This window comes from Myotis brandtii, unplaced genomic scaffold (assembly GCF_000412655.1).
Source record: "Myotis brandtii unplaced genomic scaffold, ASM41265v1 scaffold155, whole genome shotgun sequence".
Lineage (NCBI taxonomy): Eukaryota > Metazoa > Chordata > Mammalia > Chiroptera > Vespertilionidae > Myotis > Myotis brandtii.
Window position 1 is genome coordinate 219855 of NW_005355621.1, and position 24533 is coordinate 244387.

The following is a 24533-nucleotide window of genomic DNA, read 5'->3' on the forward strand; positions in this document are numbered from 1 at the left end:
GGAGTGGGGGAGAGAGATGGGGGGGGGGGCGGGGGGTTGGAGATGGTGGCAAAAATAGGAAAAAACTTAATGCATAATGTTAAATGAGGAGACAGGTGTAAAATTCTATCTCTAATATTATTGCAGAGTATCCCATTTTGTAATTGGACCTATAAACGAGGATTCTAAAGTCGTGTGGACCAATACACTGATTTGATTAGGTGATGAGGCTGTGAACAATCCCCTTTCTGAATTTCTATGGTCATTTGAAAACTGTTATTTCCATTTTAAAACGTTTCACTGTCCCCGCCCCAGTCCAGGCCCAAGCAGTGGCACTTCCTATCAGTTTTAATCAATTCCACGTCGGTGTCTGGCCCTTCGGTCTCTCCTGATAGAGTTCATCCTGCAGCTGGCACGTCGCTTTCCTGTCCCCAGACTGAGCGACTTCCCCAAGGCCCATCCAAGCCATGTGTACCCCTCCCTTCAGCTTTGAAGACCCCCAATAATCTGGCCCCAAATTGCCTCTTCCTTCTCCCCGACACCCAGATTCCGTGTCAGGTGCCTTTCCTGGGCCGGCAGTGTTCTGGAAGCTGGGGATGCAACAGGGGACCAGCGAGGCCGGTTGGAGATCACACCGGCCCTTGCTCAGCACCGTGCCCTGCACGCACAGTGTGACCAATGAATGCATGTGCCCCTGGTGGGCGTGGTCCCATGGACTTGAAACCTCTCAGGGTGGCCTGGAGAAGGCTTGGGAGAGGAAATGAGAATTTCCAGATATTTGAAGGCTGTTGGGGAGATAACGTAAGGCAGAACTGTAACAGGAATAACGGAGCTGCCATTCATTGGGTACTTACAACGTAAGTGCTTCCCATGCTGTAACTCACTTAATTCTCACAGCAGCCCTATGGGATGGGTACTCATCACCCCCATTTCATAGACAAGGAAACTGAGGCACAGATCCATGTAGCAGCTGGTCAGAGGTCACACAAGCCAGGATGTGAAACCGGTCAGTTTGCTTCCCTTTCCATCTCTCCGATTGGTGGATGCCCCGGGCAGACCGGTTTTAAGGGCGGGAGCTTCCTTTGGACGCCAGAAGTGTCGGCATTTAGGGCATTTGAGCCGCGGCAGGATGACCACCTGTCAAAGCATCCTATTGGGGATTCCTGGGGGTGTCAGGTGACTGATTGTTTCTGCAGCACAGGCAGCGCCCAGAGCCTTGGTAGAGCTGCTCTGAGATGCTAATGAGTGATTTCCTCTTGTCTCTTCCAGCTCACAGCCCCTCACTTCCCCGTGGTGGTCAAGCTGGGACATGCCCACTCCGGAATGGGAAAGGTATGAGAAGCAGCTCTCACACTCATGTTCATGCTCATACAGACACCCTGTCCCCCTCTCTGTCCGTCCCTCACCACTCCCAAAGTGCACTCCCCCTCCTGCCCAGCCCAGCCCCCTTCCTCTGAGCTCCCAGAGCTGGGAACCTCTCTCCAGCTCTGTCCGGACTCGCCGAAACCACGCTGGAACTGCTAGCTAATTGTCTCCTATGATTGTGGCTTCAGGGTAATGAATGTAAAGCATCTTGTAAATGGTGATTCTTTTGTATCTGTCATCATCTATGCCAGTGGTTCTCAACCTTCCTAATGCCATGACCCTTTAATACAGTTCCTCATGTTGTGGTGACCCCCAACCATAAAATATGTAAAGCATCTTGTAAATGGTGATTCTTTTGTACCTGTCGTCATCTGTGCCATGGCTGGCTGTAAGCTAGTGGCTTTGTCACTGCAAGGCTAACATCTAGAAAGTGGCTAATACATTGGGCTCCGTGGAGGAAGTCCCTGGAGCCAGTCAGCTTCTGTGAAAGTAGATGATATATTTTACACCGTCACAGCTGACATATTGGTCTGATTCTTTCGGTTGCAAATATAGAAACGCTACTCAAATTTGGGGGAGAGAGGTAATTCATTGGTCCAAGCCATCGGGAAGTCTAGAATAGTTCTTGATAGACATGGCTGGCTGTAAGCTCATGGCTTTGTCACCTGCAAGGCTAATATCTAGAAAGTGGCTAATACATCGGGCTCCATGGAGGAAGTCCCTGGAGCCAGTCAGCTTCTGTGAAAGTAGATGATATATTTTACACCGTCACAGCTGACATATTGGTCTGATTCTTTCGGTTGCAAATATAGAAACGCTACTCAAATTTGGGGGAGAGAGGTAATTCATTGGTCCAAGCCATCGGGAAGTCTAGAATAGTTCTTGATAGATTAGGACAGCGCTGGATTCAGGAACTCAAATGATACTGACAGAGCTCAGTCTCCTCTCTCTTGACTCTGCTCATCTCTACTTGGAGTGTTCTTAAGACAGTCAGCATGGCTACGGGTGGCCCACCTGGTCCCTAAGCATCTCTATGTCTGATCTCATGGAGGGGCATTGATCGGCCTTGCTTGGGTTCCTGTGTCCACCCTGAACAAGTGGATATGGAGATGTATTCAGCCCCACTCAAACCAGACCGATCAGGGTCTCCACAGGAAATGGAGATTTACTCCTCAGTAAGGGGGTAGGAGTGTGGGGAAATGGTGGGGAGTGGCTACCACAGGCCGCCTCTCAAACTTCTGGCACCAATAGAACCACGTGAGAACATGTAGATCTCAGCGCATGCCATCCCTGTTGGAGGGACCTGAGCCCAAGCACCAGTCCAATGCAGGGGTCCTAGGTCAAGGACAGCAGGAGCCAGTAGCAACCTTGTTCTGAGAAGGCCCACCCAGCCGCAAATAATCCTGCACCTTACACCTTTGTTCTTCCCCACCCTGTGTTCCTTCTGCATCATCGCTTCCCACCTAAACTCCATCCCCTTCAGGCAGCAAAGAAAGAGCCCAGCAGGTCAGGCCACGACCCCAGCTCTGATGTCCTGAACTTGAGCCAGTTCCCATCTAACTTCCCTTGCCTCCTCATCTGTGGAATGATGACCATTCCAATGACCGCCTTTCAACTGAATCTCCCTCCATGCTACCTCTCCCTAGAAAGTACACACCGTGGGGGCGGGGCTCTGCCTGTTCACCCCACCTCTGTGTCCTGTACGGGCCCCTGGTGCACAGTGGCCCCTCCGGTTGTTGGTGGACTGGATGGGTGAGTGAACCCGTTTTGATGCATCCCTGTGTCTGTTCCCACGGCCTCTCCTCCCAACCCTGCCATTCTGCTGAGGCTGCCCTCCCCCTGGTCCTCAATAACCTAACCCAACAGGAATTTTTTCTGAATCGAGCTCTCTGTGTCATTAAAATCTGCTGCCTCCCTTCTGTCCCGCAGTCCTTCCTCCAGGGAACTCCTGGCTCTCCTCTTCTCTCCCTGACCACGGTTTCTGTGTCCTCCAAGGACCTTCCTTCCTGCTCCATTCCTCGCTGTCTATTCCATCACCCGCACTATCTGAGCGCTCATCTACTCTTTCATCATCAGCGGCATCTACACACCAACAGCCAGCCCCCAATCACACTTCCTATCCAGAGCACCAGACTCATATCCAGCTCCCCCCTCAGCATCTCCACCTTGTCTCCCATGGAAACCTCAGACTCTAGGCATTGCAGACCATGCCCATGATCTTCCCAGACACCCTGCTTCCCCTCCTTGTCTCCCTCCTCCTCCTCCTCCTCCTCCCGTGAGCGTATCTAGAGCAGAAATCGCCAGTCCTCCCGTTGTCCCTGGGAGTCATCACCTCTCCTCCTCCATGTTCAAATGGTCATCAAGTCCTTACTTGCCCATTATTAATGTCTCTCCAGCTTGTCCTGTTCTTTCCACCCGCTGCCACCATGTTGGACAATTCTTGTAACACTAGAGGCCCAGTGCGTATGAAATCGTGCACGAGTAGCTTGCTTCCGCCTGCTTCAGCTGGCCACCCCGCCCATCGCCGCTCATAGCTCGTACCCCACCCTCCACCACTTGTAGCTCGCACCCCGCCCCGCCTGCCGCAAGAGCCACTGCTCACGGGCCAGGGGGAGGGACCAAGAGGTGCTCCATGTACCTCCTGGTGACAGTCGTTTGGTCGTTCCAGCGTTACGGCGTTACAGCCACTGGCCTTTTATAGTATAGATTAGAGGGTTTAAATTCTGTTTCTAAAGCTTAAAATCATCCCAGACAGGAAATAAAAGGAAGAAAATACTTAAAGAGGCTGACCCAGTGCTGGGGGGCGGAGGGGGTGCCTCTGAGAAACTCAGGCCCAAAAGGGACTTGGAAAACATGGAAAGGAGGACACGTCTCCAAGGACGGAAAACATCACCAACTGAAATAAACTGAGGTTTAAGGAAACGCTGAGAGCGAGGGAAAAGGGCTTCCTCCTGCTGTTTGGGATGAGAAAACTGTCAGAAACACTCTGGACGTGCCGACTGAGCAGATGATGTCATATTCATGGCCAGGAGAGAGAAAAACAAAATTGCTACCTTCTATGGTACTTCCAGCTCCTCTCAAGAAGGGAGATTGCCTGGAGCCCAGCAGAGCATGTTCTTAGAAGAAACTGGCAGAAGCTGAGCATGAACTCAGTGTTGCTGGGAGTCCACCTAGCGCCCTGTGCATGCGATCACTGAGCCATCCGTCACATTTCTCCTCTGTTCCTATGTGTTGATTGGGGCCTGCTCTGTGCCAAGAATTGGAGGATGAGTAGGACCCAGACTCTCTCTCACTGAATTGGGGCGACAGTCACATAAAGAATTAAGTGTAATGTGTGTTAGAGGTCTGGGAGAAGGCTTCGCAGGGCCGTATGGGGATTGACGGAAGAAGATTTTAATGTAGCTTGAAGGAAGGAACTTAATTCGCCCTAGGGGGTGGAGGGATAGAAAAAACTTCTACCTCAGGGGAAATGTGGGTGGTTTGTGTGCCTGGAAATGTAAGGGATTCCAACAAAGAAGAACGACTTGAAGAAAAGAGGTGGATGAATACCCTCTTGTATTAAAACAAGCGCGATAGGTGTCACAAGGCACAGAAATCAAACACTGTGCAGTTGGGGGAGCACTTAGGTAGGAGGTAATCGTGGGGAACACCAGGAGGTGATCATGGGGAACACCAGGAGTTCTTCAGAAATAAGTCCAACTCGACCAATGGTTCATATGAGCAGAGGATGGTTCTGCCCGCCGGCGGCATTTGGACATGTCTATACACAATTTGGGTTGTCACAGCGAGGGGTGGGAGAGGTTCTACTGGCATCTGGCATCTACCAGGTAGAGGCCAAGGATGCTGCTGAACATTCTCCAATGCCTGAGACAGTTCCCCTCCCCCCCAAAAAAAACAGCAAATTATACAGCCCAAAATGTCAGCAGTGTCAATGCTGAAAAACCCTGGACAAAACTAATTCCATTTTCTTTTTCCTTTGTTGAAAGTTTTACCAGACTGTATAAACCAGAGGAGGCAGTCATTATTATAGAGTTCAACATGCTTCAAAGTCTGTCCCAAAGAATTATAATTATAGGTCAGATTAACATGCATGAATCTCACAAACACCATTGCCAGATTCAAAAGAATTCCTATTTGTATGTTCCATTTATAAAAAATAAAAAAATAAAAATAAACAGGGAAATTAAACTATAGTGTTAAAGTGGGATACATACTTGGGTAATACAACTTTTTTATTTTATTTTTGTGTGTGTGTGTGTTTTGTTTTTTACATTTTTTTAAATTAAATCTTTATTGTTCAGATTCAGATGATGATGTCATATTCATGGCCAGGAGAGAGAAAAACAAAATTGCTACCTTCTATGGTACTTCCAGCTCCTCTCAAGAAGGGAGATTGCCTGGAGCCCAGCAGAGCACGTTCTTAGAAGAAACTGGCAGAAGCTGAGCATGAACTCAGTGTTGCTGGGAGCCCACCTAGCGCCCTGTGCATGCGATCACTGAGCCATCCGTCACATTTCTCCTCTGTTCCTATGTGTTGATTGGGGCCTGCTCTGTGCCAAGAATTGGAGGATGAATAGGACCCAGACTCTGCTCTCACTGAATTGGGGCAACAGTCACATAAAGAATTAAGTGTAATGTGTGTTGGAGGTCTGGGAGAAGGCTTCGCAGGGCCGTATGGGGATTGACGGAAGAAGATTTTAATGTAGCTTGAAGGAAGGAACTTAATTCGCCCTAGGGGGTGGAGGGATAGAAAAAACTTCTACCTCAGGGGAAATGTGGGTGGTTTGTGTGCCTGGAAATGTAAGGGATTCCAACAAAGAAGAACGACTTGAAGAAAAGAGGTGGATGAATACCCTCTTGTATTAAAACAAGCGCGATAGGTATCACAAGGCACAGAAATCAAACACTGTGCAGTTGGGGGAGCACTTAGGTAGGAGGTAATCGTGGGGAACACCAGGAGGTGATCATGGGGAACACCAGGAGTTCTTCAGAAATAAGTCCAACTCGACCAATGGTTCATATGAGCAGAGGATGGTTCTGCCCCCCGGCGACATTTGGCCATGTCTATACACAATTTGGGTTGTCACAGCGAGGGGTGGGAGAGATTCTACTGGCATCTGGCATCTACCAGGTGGAGGCCAAGGATGCTGCTGAACATCCTCCAATGCCTGAGACAGTTCCCCTCCCCCCCCAAAAAAAACAGAAAATTATACAGCCCAAAATGTCAGCAGTGTCAAGGCTGAGAAACCCTGGACAAGACTAATTCCATTTTCTTTTTCCTTTGTTGAAAGTTTTACCAGACTGTATAAACCAGAGGAGGCAGTCATTATTATAGAGTTCAACATGCTTCAAAGTCTGTCCCAAAGAATTATAATTATAGGTTTGAAGAACTCTGTGTTCAAATAGATCTTATTGCAGAACTTCTCAGAGTCATGAATTTTGTTTATATACATTGTAGGGATGAAAGAACATGGAAACGTGAGCAGAATTTCCCAGACTTACCTGACCTCAGAAACCTTTGACCATTTCTTTATCGAGATGCTTGTCCTTTTATTAATTTATAAAAACTCTTTGCATATTAAACACATTCATCCTTGGTCATAGTTTGCAACTATTTTTCTCCATTTGATAGTTATATTTTCATTTTGTTACTCAGTTTTTAACCTTTAAAAAATGTAATCTAGTTACATGCTTCCATCTTTGGGAGGCCTTATGTTATAGTTGCAAAGGGCATTGACTTGAATCTAGGTTACTCCGTCTACTGGTTGTGACACCTTGGGTAAATTGCTTAGCCTCCCCACCTTAGTTTCTTCTTATGTAAAGTGAAGATAATCATATCAAGCTCATAAGCTTGTGAGGATTAAGAGACACGATGAATATCAAGCTCAGTGCCTGGAACCCAGTGGGCTCTCGATAAATATTAGCTGCCATTATTATTAAGAATATTCAGACATGCTCTGGGGCCCAAAATCCAACTGAAGTCCATCAGGGAGGTATGACTAACCGAGAGAAAGCTGCTCTCGAGTTCCGACCTATGCCAGACAGTCCCATTTCTCCCGTATGAGTCTGGGTCCCCAGAGACTTGCCCAGAACTGGAGCTCAGAGCTTGAAACTCCCTCCCGATTGAAAAAGACAACCGTGTCCTCAGCTGCCAGCCCTCTCCGCATGCACCTCCGCACTTTTGTATTTTACTTCAGCACCGCACCTCCTCTGAGCCTCGGTGTGCTTTTCTCTTTCCTTCTAGTTGTAGAATTTACACTCAGCCAGCCTTCCTGTGGTTCTGAATGATGTCCATTCCGTCTTTTAGTTGTATTTTTGAAGTGGTTGTGCGAGGCAGCAATCTCTGGTGTTTACCTATGCCGCCATCTTGGTTTCTCTCTGGAGTATTTTCCGGTGTGTACCTATGCCGCCATCTTGGTTTCTCTCCTCTGTCAGTACAACTTTTTTAAAAGCAAGAACATTGTTACCATAAAAGTGTCAACATTATCTCCATGGGGGAGGGAAGGGTGCTCACAGAGATGAGGGCGATGGTTCAGCTCTTGACTTGGGTGTATGTGGATGTTTGCTGTGTGATAGCTCATTGAATTGTCGCTTCTGTACTGTGCAGAACTTTGATATGTTATATTTTGAAGTCAAATAAGGTTTTCAGAATGTCACCCACTCTTGGGACATAATAATGGAGATCTGAGATCCAGACATGCCCTGGTCAGTCCATGGCCACAAGACTATGGGTTCTGGGCTGTGCATCAGTCCAGGGTGTTTGAGCGAGACACTGACAGATGAGCATGTCCAGGGAAATTTGAACTGAGCAGAAGGGAAGAGGCATCTGGCCTGGAAGGGCTAGAGACAGTGTGGCCAGCATCTTCAGAAATACGGGGAATTGTTGTGGAGAGGTAGATTGGACTGATTCTCTACGACATCTAGGAGGCAAAGCAGGGAGCAAAGTCAGGGTGAATGGAATGTCAGTTGTGTTAAAGGAGCAACTTTCTAGCAATCAGAGGTGAGCATTAATGGAATGGACGGCCTTTTAGGTAGGAAGTTCTCATCAATGCAGAGTTTAGCAAAGATGAAAACTTACGGAGAATTTCAAGAGAGAGAGTGTAAGCATCGTGTGAAATTCTTAGCCTGAGATGTTTGAACCCCCTGACACTGAGACAAATCTGTGTATGTGGTGTGAACATTTTTTGGAGGGAAAGAGGGTTCATAACCTTTTCCAGCTTTTCACAGGGGCCTGTGACCCTCCCAAAGGTTAAGACATCATGGAGATGATTCCTACATTATCTTAAAGAATCCACTGTTTCAATCAATACTACGAGCAGTCCATTGAAATGAATGGCATAAGATCATGTTACCATCAAAGGATCAGAAACTAAGTTCAAGGCCAACTTTCAGCAGAGTGTGGGGGTAAAGTCTGGAGACTCTACAGTCAGGTTTTTTGGTTTAAAAGTGGGTTTACCTTTTGCTGGTTGTGTGTCCTGAGGCAAATTGCTTCATCTCTCTGTGCCTCAATTTCCTCCTCTCTAATTTGGAGACAAGAATCTCCCAAAGTTTAGGGAGGTGCCTGGTTAATGCTCAGTGAATGGGCATTTAAAATTCCGCTACAGGAATAAATATTCTGACTGCTTGACTGCTTATCTCAGCAGTGCCCGCAGGAGGGAGGCTAATAACAAACTGACCGCCCCCTGAGAGCCCCCTTATCCTTATTTCAGACTTTCAGGGTTTGAGCCCAGCATCTCACCTGGAAGATAAAAACCTAAGGCCCAGAGAGAAGAGAAGGGTCTTACCCAAGGCCACACAGTAGGGAAGTGTCTCCAAAAACAATACAGGAAGGAAAAGAAAGACCTTTGAGATTGTTTGGCCCAATAACAACAATAATAATAATAAGCACAATAATAATAAAACCTAGTGTTCTCTAGAATTTACTCAATGCAGGCATTGTCCTAAGTGCTTTATATATATCCAGTCATTGAGTGCAATCCTCATAACCACCCCATGAGAAAGATACTATTGGAATCCCCATTTTACAGATGAGGAAACTGAGGCACGGGGAGTAAGTGGCAGAGTTGGGGTACAGGCAGTCTGGCTCCAGCACCAGAGCTGAGAGAGGTGAAAGGCATATTCATGATCACAGCTTAATAAGCCTCCACCCAGGTAGCCTAACACTTTCCCTGCATGCACGGGGTTTGCTGTCCTTCTCAAAGGAGCCTGGAGTGGTGACTGACGGGATTAAGTCGCCCCTGCAGACAGCCTGTCTCTTCTGGGAGGCTGAGGTGGCAGCTCCTACACACGATGTTCCCACCAGCCCGAGCGTCTCCCACACCCCTGCTTGGCCAGGGCCGCTGCTGTCATCAGCTCCAAGTGACCGGCTGACTCACTCAGGAGCTTTCCTGGCACGGCTGCATTTTAAGTGGGAGTGGGTGGCCCAATGACATGGTAATGGAGAGGGAGGACTAGAAAATGAGCCAACGGAGGAATGGAGCCCAGGGGAGCGGTTAAGAAAGCACAGCGTCCCCAGCATCTGGGAGACCGCCAGAGGGGAGAGCCACTCTGTCTGCCGCTCAGCCAAGGAGGCTCTGGTGGGCAAGGTGCTTCAGAGAGGGTCGGGGTCAAGGTCCTGCCAAACGGAAGGAGGAGAGCGAAGGACCAGGCCCACGCCACTGCCTCCCTCTCATCTCCCACCTCCCTTAGATCACCACTGTCCTCATTGTCCCTCTGCTTCTCTTGAGCCAAACGGGCCCTCCGGAGGGGACCTGTCAGTCCTTGATGCCTTCATGAAAATGTTAAGTCCTGTGTCCCTTGCCGGGGATTCCAGCACACGGATTTCATATTTATAAACTCACCTCCTCGCTAAGAGGTCTGCGTCTCCCTCAAACCAGTTCTCACAGCTCTTCACGGTCACTCATGACTGTTACAGCAGCAAAGCATCTGAGCAGCCCGATACACCTCGTTCCTGTGCCGCCTTCTGGTTCCAGCCCCCAACCGTGAGCAAGGCTCCTCCTCTCAGTCTGTTAGGGCCACACTTGCACATTCTTATGCTTTTTTGTTGGTGGTTTCATTGTGTAAAACGCCCCCCAAGTGTAGTGTTCCCACAGGCAAGGAGGCTGTGATGGGCCTGATGGAGGAAATGTGTGTTAGATAAGCTTCGCTCGGGTATGAGTTCCAGCGCCATTGGCTATGAGTTCAATGTTAACGAATCAATAATATATATTAAACTGTCTCCAAACAGAAACAGTATATATGGAATATAGTCTTCAAACAGAAACACAAACTAAGGCGATGTATTGACCGGTTGGTGAAAATGTTGTGACCAGAGGCTTAAAGGAACCTAACCCTGTCTTTCCTTTAGGAGCAATGGTTCAGTGTTCATTAATTCAGTGTTTGCTGAATCAGCTGTGTGAGGTGTGAGTGTGTGTGTATGTGTGTGTGTGTGTGTGCTGTTTGTAGTTGACATAAGAAACACCCAAACCTGTAGAGAATTTTTCTTAAATCTTTATTGTTGCGAGTATTTTGAGCCAGACTGGTGCCAAGTTCAGGAAGCAAGATCTCAAATGCTTCGGGGAATGACAGTTTGCATTGTCTCTTATGCATGTGGAGTTCAGGAGGGAAAGTAAGGAAGATCACAGGAAGATGGGAGAAAGTGAGGCGGGGATCAGACTCCTCCTTGGAGGGGTTTGGAGGAGAATTACTTCTGGCATTTCTCAGGTGCACTAACCTAGATACACTAGGGGTGGGCAACCCCTGGCACACTTGCCAAACATGGCACGCCAGTAACTTTTGCTGGCACGTGAAACCCTCTCTTATAATCTTCCATTTACAATTTTTTTCTTAATATCGACTTTTTTATTTTTCAGATAAATTCAGTGTAGGTGCATCTTAGATAAATAAATAATTTTACATAACAAGTTATCTTAAAGACCATAGACATGGATTGACGAGAGAGGGGAAGAGCAATTTCTATGCCTCTGCCTTAACTCTCCCTGCCTTCCTAGATCCGACCAGTGTTTTGGTTTCATCCACATACGCTTGTGAATCTTTGTTCTCAGTGATGAATTTTGTTAAGTCTCATAATAGGAGTAGCCTGACGGATGAAAGTAGTAGCTCGTGCATATCTCTGAAGGTCACGAAATATAAACCTGATGTAAAATCTCTGTCATCAGTGATGCAGCAGCAAAAGTCCCACTGATAATATCAAACGGAGTCATAAAGTTTTCTGTCGGACTATCAGTGTACATGTATACATTAAAAAATAAATGTATTTTTCATCATCATATACTGTGTTTTTGTCGCTCGAATGAATTTTATTATTTCTTCAAGGTTCTTCACATACGTACACCTTAAGAGATATCAAGTAGGCGTAACATGTTCTCAAAAAATTAGGGTTGGCACGCAGAAGAATTTTGAGTCAGAGATTTTGCTGGTTTTGGCACGCACTCACAAAAAGGTTGCCCACCCCTGCACTAGAACAATAGGTGGGGCTTGGTTAAACCTTTTATGAGTTTATAGGCCTGGGGCATGACTATCCACCTGCCCTGCCCAGTTAGGAATTAGTGACCAGATCACCCTGTGAGGTTACTTCTGGTCACTGTACTTGTGCATACCCCCTTTTTCGTTCCCAGTACCTGTGTGTGTGTATATGTGCATCACACACATTCTGTAGAGAATCCTAAAGATCTTCCTTTGATGACAAAACGCCATGGATGTGAGCACAGACAGAAGCAAACTGAAACAGCCGTTGTTTGACTCTGGTTTGCCTGGTGTTTGTCATGTTGAAGGCAGATCACCTGGACGGGTAACTCATTTCTCTTACAAGGGTTTAAGGCTAAGATTTCTTAGTTTAAGGCTGAGTACTGGTGGCACTTCCTCTGCCAGTTCCCACATCCTTGTACCAACCTTGGTTCTCTGGCAAGAGCATTGGTCTGGGTTCAGAAACCTGGGCCCTCCTGCCAGCCCCATGCTCCATGGGGCCAGTGGTATCGACCTGGGCAAGTCATTTAATCATAAGTGCAGTGGGTCAAGTGTATCAAATATGCATGCTTCTCCTCACCCAGTGACTTGGAGCAGCTAGTGAGTAAGCATGCCTTAACAAGGATGAAGCTCCATGCAAATGTGAGATGGGTGGGTAAGTGAAGAGGAAGAGGACAAGCTTTGGGTTTGGGCCTCCCTGGGTTCTGATCCGAACTCTGTCGTTTGTCAGCACAGTGACCTTGAGCAAATTCCTTGACTCCTCCAGGATAATGCAATTCAGATGAGGCAAGATGGACAAAGGAATAGAGTGGGGGCCTGGCTGGTTTGGCTCAGTGGATAGAGTGTTGGCCTTCGGACTGAAGGGTCCCAGGTTTGATTCTGACCGGTCACGGGCAGGTACCTCGGTTGCAGGCTCACTCCCCCATCCCAGTTGGGGCACACATGGGAGGCAATCAGTCAACGTGTCTCTCTCATATTGGTGTTTCTCTCTCTGTGTGTTTCATCCCCTCCCTTCCACTCCCTCTAAAAAAATAATGGGGGGGAGGGGCGGAATATCCTCGGGTGAGGATTAACAAAAACAAAAGCAAAAAAACCCACAATGAACTATCACTGCAAATCCACTAGAATGTTGCCCATCATTAAGATTGACAACACCAGTTGTTGGTGGGGGTGTGGAGCAACAGGAATAGCGGGAGGGCATTAACGAGTCCTGAGCACCCTTGCACCAGGATGCACACCCTCCATACCTCTAACCCTCCGAGGGTTATTTTGCCCAAGGTCACAGGTAAGTGGTGGAAAGGGGACTCGAGCCAAGATCAGCAGGTCCTTTGGCCCTTCTCTTCCTGCTGCCTGGGACCTCTGGGAATGCCCTGGTGGAATCATTGCTTCCCATTCTAAGGCGACCAGCCAACTGAATGGAGGGTTGATTTCTAAAGAATTTCGCAGGGCTCCACCCAAGAAACTTGTCAGTACCTTGGAGGCCAGCATGATCTTTGCATATGAAGGGCTCTTGTTTGGTGAACTGGCCACACCCCAGGCCCAAAGCCAAGACTCAGAGCATTCATGCCAGCGAATGAGAGGACAAGAAAGAGTAGCACCCGGCACTGTGTTCAAAGGCAGTGTGCAGCCCCGCCTCCTAAGATGCATGTTGTCAAGGAGGACAGACTCCACCTGGCAGACTCCCCTGGAAGGAATACACTACCTGCTCTGTGAGCACGGACCCCACAGCACCCACAGGAAAAACAGGATGTTGTGAACCTGCAAACATGGAGGAGCAGCACCATTTCCTTCTTCTCTTCTCTGTTTTCCTGGCTGACCCACCCCTGCATTGTATGCAACAGGGGCCGGAGAAGCCATCCCTCAGGAGCCCCTCAGAAGGAGGAGAGGGTGCGCATCGCTTGTGGGGTGGGCAGCACTCCCTATAGTTCCCAGCTTGACTACCAGCTCCTCTTCCCCCAGCATGAGACCCTCATGTACCATTTACAAACTGTACCCACATGGGAAGCCCGGCCAGGCCCCAGCAGTCCTGAGAGGTGGGTATTGGTATCATGATACCCATTTAACAGAGGAGATAAGCAGAGACCAAGGAGACGAATGATTTGCACAAGGTCACACAATGGCGTCTGTGCAGGCTGCACGCTCTTTCCACTGGTCCTGGTGCCCCAGCCGGAGGAGGGCAGCCTGTAGGGAGTCCCACCGGCCTGTTTGGAGCGGAGCAGCCTGCATGTCCACAGAGGCCTTTCTTGGCCAAAGTGTGCAGCCACAGCCGTTCTTTCTACCGGCCAGCCAGAGAAGCGGCGTCCTGAGACAGGCAGAGGCCACCTGCTTCCTGGAGGGAGAGCAGCCACGTCTCTGGCTTCTTGTAAACAGCTCCGCATGGGCACAGCTGGCATCGCTGCTGACAGGTGGCAGAGGCAGGGTGTCTGTGGGGGGAAGCCAGAGACACAGTGGGCTTATTACATTTTGGTGTGCATGTTCGTGCATGCGTGCATGTTTGCGTGTGTGTACATGCGCATGTGATTCGTGATACAATTGTCAGCAGCCTCTTCTAAGCCTCCATCCAGGCAAACTAGGCACCATTGGTAGACCTGTCTCTTGCTCGACTCCTGGCCTCCAGGCCAAGAAGCCTGCACACCCGCACCCAGTCCTCCAAAGGGGGGTCGGGGGGAGACGCCAGGGACAGTGTGGTGGACAGTGAGTGCGCTTCAGGCTTTTTCGCCTCAGGAAACTGACTCCTAAGATGGTTGTATTTAGAGGATTCAGTGGGGTCTACGGAGGAGGCTGCGCACAGCTGAAGAGCGGGGCCTGGGAGCTCGAAGGCTCCCTGAGGGATGAGGGAACAGCAGCAAGGGCGCCTGGGGGGCTCTGGGTGACGGACCAGGCGATGTAGCTCCTGACTGTCAGGGCCTGAGCTCCACGTGCTGCTCATGCTGGGTGAGGTCAGCGCTCTCTCTATACAGTCAGATGGTCACTCTTCTAGGCTTTCAGGCTGTGTCATCTCTGTTGCAACCATTCGACTCTCCATCGCAGTGTGAAAGCAGCCCTAGAGGACACGTGAATGAATGAGGCAGCTTTATTTATGGACACTGAAATCTAAACTACATATTATGTTCACATGTCCTGGAATATCATTCTTTTGGTTTTTTTTCCCAACCTTTTCAACGTGATTCTTAACTCATGGGCTGCACCCGCAGGTCGAAGTTTGCAGACCCCTGTTCTGCGTCATCTTATCGTCTGCACCCGCCCTGCTGGATTGTAAGCTCGCTGGGTGCACGAGCTGCACCCATGGATGCCACCGCCCCTCCGGGTGGAGGCCAGCGCCCGGCACCCTGCACGAGGCGAGGCGCCGGCGCCTGAGCAGCCGAAGTGTTGCTTTCAGAGCTGACACTTGCCAGGAGCCGCCCTTCCCTTCCATTCAGTCTGACGGTCACACTGCAACTCCACAAACGCGTGGGCAAAGGACTCAGCGACCCGGGCGGGCGCTCGCTCAGCACTGCAGGTGATTTATTGAAGGGAAGAGCAAAGGAAAGGAACCAGCAACTGATAGGCGGGATAATCAGGCCATTCCCTAAACAGTGCACCAGCCCCTCCGGGGTTCCTGTCACTCCCACCACTTCCTGTCCTGGCAGCCGGGCGAGGACATCCTCTGAGCTCTGAGGCTCCGCATTCGGAGGGACTGGAGGAGGGGCCACGGCTATTGAGAACTTAAGGCCAGGGCTCTTGTGTTCACTCAGCAAACATGGATGGATTTGGTGCCCAGCTGTTCCGAGTTAGGGACTCAGTAACTGTTCATTGAATATTTTGGCAAATACTTATGCCCAATACTCAATACTTGAGCATTGGTTATGTGCAAGGAGCATTGGTTATGTGCAAGTGGACTAGACCCTGGATGGAGGACTCTTGGTTAAGATCCCGAGATGAAAAAGACATGGCTCCCGACTGCAGAGAACTTACACGCTGAAGACCCAGGCTCGTGCCAGACTGCAGTCCACTGCAGGGCTTGGCAAGCTAACACCCAAGGCCCAATCCAGCCCCCGGCCTGGTTTCATTAATAAAGTTTTATTGTAACACAGCCCTTCCCGGTGAAAGGTCAGAGTTGAATCGTCATTATGGCTTTCAAAGCCTAAAATATTTACCATTGTACACGCAACGCTTTCCAAGCATTTGTATAGCAAACCACAATAAGTAATACATTTTGACTGTCACCTGATTCCCAGACTGTAGGTAGGTAGGTAGATAAATTGAAAGAACACTTGTCCTTCCTATGTGCCAGGTGCTTAGATATAACCTGCTGCATTCTATTCCATTTTTTAAATGTTGGCTGTGACCCATTAAATTGATTTGATGACCCATTTCAATCCCGCAGTTTGAAAAATACTGGTTCACCGGAAAGCGAAGCATGTCCATTCACTCATTTGTTCAAGAAATGCTTACTGAGCGCGTTCTACACGCCGGGCACTGTGCTAACACGGGAGCTATAACACTGAACTCCGAAGTCTCTGTCCTCAGGGGCTTGCTTCCTATGGGGGAGGCGGGCGATAAGAGCTGCGATATGTCAGGTGATGAGAAGACCAAAGAAACAGGGTGAGAGGGACAGAACGGGACGGGGGTGTGACCAGGGAAGCCTTTCTGTGAGGTGACATGCGAAGGAAGGAGAGGACGAGCCATGTGGACAGAGGAGGAAGAGCATGGCAGCAGAGGGGACGGCACGCACAAAGGTCCTGGGGCAGGAGCCACCTCTGTGCTGTCCAGGAGCAGGCAGATGGCCAGAGGGGCTGGGAGGGGAGGTGGTAGAAGAAGATCATGTAGACAACTGACTTCAATCAAAGCAGAAGGAGGTAAACTCAGCAGAAAGATAAGAGCTGAGAAGGGAGTCCAGGTACAACTGAGCCATGATGGAGGGGAAATCATTGATTGACTCATTTGTAAACAAACAAACAAACAAACAAAAAATACAGTTAAACCTCGTTTCTCGAGCGTCTTCCGTCTCAAACAATTCGGTTCTCAACCAAGTTGTTCACAGAAAAACATGGCTTGGTTGAGAACCAAAACTCAAGTTTTCGACCTGACAGCCCTTTCATGCTGATACCTCAGCAAAACATAAAGCTTCTTGCAGGCAACGAGCAAAGTTGGAGAGAATGCTTTTGTTGCTGGCAAAATCGATGATTAGCACAATGTTAAAACATCAAGAGGCCAGCAAGAGTGCTAATGTTGCGAAGGGAGTGGAAAGTGCTCACAAAACAGCAATCACAGGCAATTGCATAGGTAGAAAAACTGTTGTGGATCGGACAAAGGAAACGCAGTTAGCCTGTGATAGCATTTCAGTGGTAGCATTTCGGAGACAGTGATATATAAAAGATTCCTTTAAGGCTAATAGAGGATGGTTTGATAAATTTAAGAAGTGTTTATAAATTAAACCGTATATTAGACATATACTGTATATAAGAAAGGTTGAAATGGAATCATTTGGGGGTCTGGAATGGATTAATTCACTTTACATTCTTTCTAGTGGGAAAAAATGATTCCGTTTTCGAACAAATCGCTTCTCGAACAGCCTTCTGGAACGAATTCAGTTTGAGAAACGAGGTTATACTGTACTGAGTGTGTGTAGTCACTGTGCTGAGGCCACAAACACACATGGGCTTCCCTCCTGGGGCAGAGCCCAGGCCCCGGCATTTCTGTAGCCCCAGGTGAGGCTGAGGCTGAGGTAGAGCCAGTGTTTCGAGGCTCTGGGCTGGAGTGAGAACATAGTCACTGTGCTGAGGCCACAAACACACATGGTCTTCCCTCCTGGGGCAGAGCCCAGGCCCTGGCATTTCTGTAGCCCCAGTTGAGGCTGAGGGAGAGCCAGTGTTTCGAGGCTCTGGGCTGGAGTGAGAACTGGAAGAATAAGTGAGATGGGAAAGGTCAAGGCCAGACCGTAGATGCATTTTACACTGCACTCCAGAATTTGGACTTTGTCTTCTAGATAAGAGAGAGGGAGTCTGGAGTCCCCGGGACCCATTAGGAAGGAACTGTAGCCGTTCAGGGAAGAAATAAGGGCTTGAACCCAGGCAGGAGCCGAGACAGTGAGGAGTGAGATAAGGATGCAGTCAAGATATAAGAAAAGCAGAATTGAAGGAACGTGGGGACTGACTGGGTGTCGGGCAGAAGGAAATTGAGGGTCTGATGATGCCACCCACTGAAATGTGGAATCAAGACGGATAGGCTTGGGGGAAAGGTCATTGCGGTTTTGAACATTTTGAGTGTGAGGTCCCCGTGGAAAACAATAGCAACCGCCCACCGTTTATTGAGCACTTACTGAGTGCCAGGCCCTGTGCTCCTTTTTTGTTTTAATATATTTTTATTGATGTCAGAGAGGAAGGGAGAGGAAGAGAGAGATAGAAACATCAATGATGAGAGAGAATCATTGATTGACTGCCTCCTACACCCCTCTACTGGGGATCGAGCCCAGCATGTGCCCTGACCGGGAATCAAAACGTGACCTCCTGGTTCACAGGTCGACGCTCAACCACTGAACCACAGCAGCCAGGCTGTGCTCCGAGTTTGATGTGCGCTCTCTTATTTAATTGGCACAACAGCTATGTAAGGCAGATAATCTGATTACCCCCATTTTGCAGAAGGGAAAACTGAGGCCCAGAGAAGCCCAGAGAGTGGGAAGGGTGGCGATATCTGTTATCCTGTGCCCTGTGGCACTTCGCACAGAGCCGGGCAATGGTGAGCGCTCAGAAAATGGCAGTGTTATTCATTACGGTTATCTTCTCGCCACTGTGGGAAGGAAACGCAGGACAGGCCTGCAGAGAGCGGAGCCAGGCCTATTTCGGAGCCCTGTGTATATACAGATGTGTATATAAATGCCTCCGTGTGTGTATACACACATATCACTAGACCCGGCCCGGGTCTGTTGCTGCTTTTTATTTTTGGCTCTGCAATTAGGCTTCTCAAGTGCCTTTTGATCTTACCCCATTCTCCAGCCCTATCCCACGCCCACCCCATAATTACTTTATAAATAAAGTTCTTCTCCAAAAGTCCATCTCAGCCTCCTTGCCTTTGTTCTGCTCTGGGAAGTAAATTGTGTTGCTGGCCCTGCAGCCGGAGGAGGTTTATTCTTGCGGAGAGAAGGGGAACTTTTATTTATTTATTTTTTTGCTATAGCTCCTCTGGCCTGTTCCTGCGCCAAATAAACAAAGCTGCTATTCATTTTGGCATTCCCCCCCCCCCCCCCCCCCCCGTCTCGTGCCCGGAGCCATTTTATCAGCACAGCCCCCCTGGGCTGTCCCTCGAGAGGCCGGAATAGCACATGAGCAAGTTCTGAAAGTGAGTGCTGGGAACACAGCATCCCCCTGGAAGAGGCCCCAGAGCGGGGACTGTGGCTCTCTCGGTGAGTGTAGGAGCAAACGCTATGTTTCAGGTCGTGGTCGGAAAGGGCTGGCGGCTCCCATGTGGGCTCGGCAGAAAGCGGCCGCCTGCCCATCTGTAGTCTGTGGCTCAGGGGCAGGGCGTGGAGGCAGCTGGAAAGAAAACTTAGTGGCCCTGCTCTTCTTGCTGCCACCCCTCACTAGCAACACTGCCTCCACCTGCGCCCCATGCACCGGCTCCCACGCATCTGGCTGAAGGTCTGGAGTCCAGGCTTCCACCCGACGCTGCGTCAGCAACAACCCAACTTTGCTCTGAGGCCGCCTCTGAGCCCTCTGCCCAGTGAGCAATGAAAACACACAACGTCGTATACACCGTGTACACCAGGTCCGTCCGCAGCAGCTGCAGATGAAGGGAGAGCCAGAGTCCCACCCAGCTGGTCTCTCGCAGGAGCCCACCCCCCAAAGAAGGTGCCCCCGAGGTGTCTCCCAGGGATCTCAGGCCCCCAGGGCGTCCAATTTGAAAACCACTTCCTTGTGTCAAAAGAAACCATGGTTGGCATCCACGTGTTCGTTTCTTCATTCAGAAAATCGTTCTCAAAACACCTACTATGTGCAAAGAGCAAGAAGTACAGTCGTGATTCCAACAGCCAAGCCCCTGCCTGGCGAGTTTGCTTTGTGGGGAGTATTGACAACTACAGGGTCATCCCAGACCGTGAGCAGGAGGAAGGGCAGGCGGCAGGGTGAAGTTGCAGAGCGTGAGGAGGGCGTGGAAGGGCTGCTTGGGACAGGGTGGTCGGGAGAGGCCACGAGAAGGATCCGGCTCCGTGAGGATCTGCAGAAAGGTGTGCGGGCAGAGAGAATAACAAACAGCTGCAAAGGCCCCGAGGCGGCCTTGAGCTTGGCGAGTTCTAGGAACTGGAAGAGAAGGCGAGGGCTTGGTGGCCGGGGATGAGGCCGAGAGATCGCGGGGCCCAGGCTTGCTGGCCCTCACAGGGGCACCGATAGGAGACTGCAGGGGGCATGGGAGTGGTTCATAGACTGTTGGCACCCATCCACGATGGTGGTTTTCTTCCCTGTGGAAATCATGAAGTCTGTACACAGTTCTCCCTCATACAGCAAAGGCACTCTGAGGAGGAGCCGCAAGTCCTCACTTCTGAACGGTCCTCCCCGCCTTCCAGGTCTCCTCCCTTCCTCTTCCCTTTCAGAAGTTGTACCACCAGGAGCAAAGTGGCCTTATCCCTCTGGACAGGGGACGAGGCGGGGGGGGGGGGCACCTTCAGTTTTCTCTTCTGTGCTACGAGGCCACCGGGTGACCCCAGAACCCTCCTCTCTAATGAAATTGGAAATTATAGGCAAAAAAAGTACTGCTTGACCGATGTGGCTCTGTGGTTGAGTGTCAACCCAGGAACCAGGAGGTCACGGTTCTATTCCCGGTCAGATCACCTGCCCTGGTTGCAGGCTCGATCCCCAGTGGGAGGGGCATGCAGGAGGCAGCCGATCGATGATTCTGTCTCACCATTGACGTCTCTATCTCTATCCCTTCCTCTCTCTGAAATCAGTGAAAACACATTGGGAGGGAGGGGGTGGGGAGTACTATTATGTTAGCTGTAACTTTATTCCATAACTAATGACAACACTTACCACAAGTCCATCAGGCGAGCACAGAGGGTCTGTGATGAGCGTGGTCTGTGTCAGCCTCAGCACCCAGCTCTCCGTTCCAGTGAGTGTCCCTGCCCAGCACGGTCGTGGGAAACCGGGTTGCGCTCCACCCTCGGGTGACCCTCCAGAGAATCCACGTGGAAGGGGAAGCCTTCCTCCGAGGGCTTCACAGAAAAGAACTGCCCAGCAGCCCAAGTAAATGTCCATCAAACATTTGAGTGTGGGGTTTTTTTGGCGGGGAGAGTTGGATGCTTTAAAATCAAGTCTTTTATTTTAACAAAACAGTAATCAAACATGTGTTGCAACACTTCAGTTCCTTCCATGGAACATTGAAAAACAGGCAGCATGTGCTGTCTTCCAGCCAGTGGTGTGCTGGCCGACTGGCTCGCTGGGCCGGGGAACAGCCCTAATTCATAGTGGTTGCCAATTTCTGGGGTGTAAATACTTCTACTGTGGACACCTTCATGCTGACAATGCTTTAATAACCGGCTCGCGACATTCCCAAATATTTAGCTATTGCCTCTCCTGAGCCGTGGGGGCCGCTCCCGGACACCAGTTTCCAGCCCTCGGTCGTAGTTGGTGTTTCAGGTGGAGCCCCCTTGAATGCCATCACCCAAACCCAGCACCGCCGTGGCGCCCGAAGCTCTGGGACCATTGCCTGGAGCCAAGGAGGGGCAGTTAGAATGGGGTGGGGGCAGGGAGCAGAGGCACTGGAGCTGCCTCCTTTCCCCCACTTCTGTTCTCAGAAATGGCCAGAGGGTGACCCGGGACAGTCATAGTGACACCTCCTTAAGCCAGGTCCTCCCGAGCCCACCTGTGCTTTATAGGACTCAGATCCTACCTTGGGAGCTCATCCTTCTAAACCAGTTGAAGTATCTTCACCTTTAAAACCTTCTTCGTCTTGCCCAAGCATCCTGCCCCCTGCTCCCTGCCTCCTACCCCCTGCCCTCCTGCCCTCTTGCCCTCCTGCTCCCTGCCATCTTGCCTTCTGCCCTCTACTCCCCTGCCTTCCTGCCCCCTGCCCTCTTGCCCTCCTGCCCTCTGCCTTCCTGCCCTCTTGCCCTCCTGCCCTCTGCCTTCCTTCCCCCTGCCCTCCTGCTCCCTGACCTCTTGCCCTCCTGCCCCCTGCCCACTGCCCTCCTGCCCCTGCTCCCTGCCTTCCTTTGTGCCAGCTCTGAACCTAGCACAGCTCTCTCTCTGCACCATCTGACTGTCTGACTGTCTGACTGTCAGTGTTCTGGGCTGGACCCTGAGAGAAGAAAGCATGATTGGAGCCCCAGGACCCAGCATAGGGCCTGATAATTTGTTAATTTACTAAACAATGTTAACGAGCCCCTCCCATGTGCCGGGCAGTGTTCTGGCCACTGAGATTACAGTGGAGAACAAAACAAAGGCCCTGTCTTCATAGGGTTGTTGATTCTAGAAGACAGTCAGTACATATGAAAGTATTGTCTCTCCCAGCCAGGGTGGCTCAGTGGTTGAGTGTCGACCTATGAACCAGAAGGTCACAGTTCGGTTCCTGGTCAGGGCACATGCAAGGTTGCGGGCTTGATCCCCAGTAGGGGGCGCGAAGGAGGCAGCCGATCAATGATTCTCTCTCATCATTAGTGTTTCTATCTCTCTCTCCCTCTCCCTTCCTTTCTGAAATCAATTTAAAAAGGTTTTTTTTTTTTTTAAAGAAGAAGAAAGTATTGTCTCAGAGTCCCTGTGATCACTGCTCTTAGGAAGGCCAGGAGAGGAGAGCTAACTCTAGTATAGAATCTGCACATAAATAGGACCACCCTTCATAGTCTGTTATTTATTTATTTACTAGAGGCCCGATGCACAAAATTTGTGCAAAAGTAGGCCTTCCTTCCCCTGGCTGCCGGCACCAGCTTCCCTCTGGCACCCGGGACCCGGGCTTCCCATATAGCCCGGCTTTGTCCGGAAGGACGTCCAGTCTAATTAGCATATTATGCTTTTATTATTATAGATTTATGTATTTATTTTTAGGGATTTCAGAGAGGAAAGGAGAGGGAGAGAGAGATAGAAACATCAATGATGACAGAGAATCATTGATCGGCTGCCTCCTCCAGGGGATTGAGCCCAAAACCCAGGCATGTGCTCCCTGCCCTCCACCCACCCCTGTTACACCCACCCACCCCCTGCATAATTCCAACTCTAGGACAGTCTGGAAAAGGCAAAACTACAGACAGAGACAGTAAAAGGATCAGTGGTTGCCAGGGTTCGAGGGGAGGAGGAATGAACAGGCAGAGCACGGAGGGTTTTTAGGGCAGTGAAAGTATTCAGAATGATACTATGATGGTGGACACATGTCATTATACATTTTTCAAAATCCATAGCTTCATAGTCTTTTGACTTTATTTTTTAAGTATGACTTTGGGATGTTTGAAGGCCTACTAATGTACTGTTGTCATAGACCAGGGGTTGTAGGGAGAGGCTGCTGGCTACATATTCATCTGCTGTAACCCATTCATCTCTTAGGTGAGGTGTATGGAAGGGTAGGTGGCTCTGGGAGGAAGGAAAATACATGGGGTAAGCTTAAGATTTCCTGGAAGACAAGGCCCACAGCTCTGCCCCCCAGCAGGCAGGGGCCTGTTCGAATCTAGCTCCTGGAAGGGGAGAGCTCACAGATTAGTCCAGGGCCAGCCACCCCACTGCCCTCTGGGCATTCTGGGCATTGAGCATCAGAAGTAAAAAGAAGATGGTAAGGGGCGGGGGCATAGAGCACCTAAGCTCTAAAGATGGAGTGGACCATAGTCATGATTTATAAGAACCCTACAGGTCACCTGTTCTGTTATTGATCCAACACTTTTAACACAACTCACATACATACACACTCTCCCTCTCCCTCTCCCTCTCTCTCTGCTTAAATAAATGTGTTTTGGAATGACATTTTGTAGCACTGTCATAAATTACGAGTTTTATGGGCCAGATCATTTTCCCCTAGTACACATTGAAATAAGTATCTGTTAAAATGTGAATGTTCCTTGTGAACCCCTAAGTCATCCAGGGGGCTCCTCGTGTCACGCCCCGTGGCTCACTGGTAGAGAGAAGCCGGCAGCCCTGGTGCTGAAAGACTTGGAGCCAGTCTTGGTCCTTGATTTATGAGGAGCCCCGGGCAGGTCGCCTGCCCCTCCCCATGTGTCACTTGCCTCATCTGCAAAGTGAGAGGGTTGACCAGATGCCCCCTCGAGTACTTTCACACTCTGAGGTTCTGATTGTTTGTTCTGTAAATGTAGTCATTACAGGCGGCACACACATGGCAGACTTCTTGACCCCTGCCTCTCCCCTCCCTCCTAAGCTTCCACCCACCCTGTTACACCCATCCCCCCCACCCCCCACCCCCGCAAGGCAGAGCCACCTGGGAGAGAAGCCTGCACAACCCCAATGCTAAACAAATTTTTTTTTTATTAGAAGACAAACACCCCAATGTTTTCCAACCTCGGCACGGTGCTCTCACTCCTTTAACTTGGTGAAGCAAGCAGTTTCCTTTGCCAGGGAGTCCCATCCCAACACACACACACACACACACACACACACACACACACACCAAAAAAAAATTGCTTTCTTGTTTTTGAAAATGTTTTACAATGACCTTTACGATCTCCATGTTTCACGAGTGAGCCAGAGAGACAAGGAGTCTGTCTAGCATTCCCTGGCAGGGCCCGGCAGCCGCCTCCTCGCTGTCTGGCTGCAGACACACTC

The 24533-nt window shown here is 49.8% G+C and overlaps 1 protein-coding gene across 1 annotated transcript in view; it reads left to right on the forward strand.

The window, feature by feature from the left end:
• LOC102253554 (synapsin-3) overlaps positions 1-24533 on the forward strand; it is a gene marked incomplete at its 5' end in the record, with an annotated part of 283126 nt that overhangs the window by 209811 nt on the left and 48782 nt on the right. The window contains one exon of the mRNA XM_005861683.2: positions 1249-1311. Within this exon, the coding sequence (XP_005861745.1) occupies positions 1249-1311 (63 nt within the window). The remainder of the gene's footprint in view (positions 1-1248; positions 1312-24533) is intronic.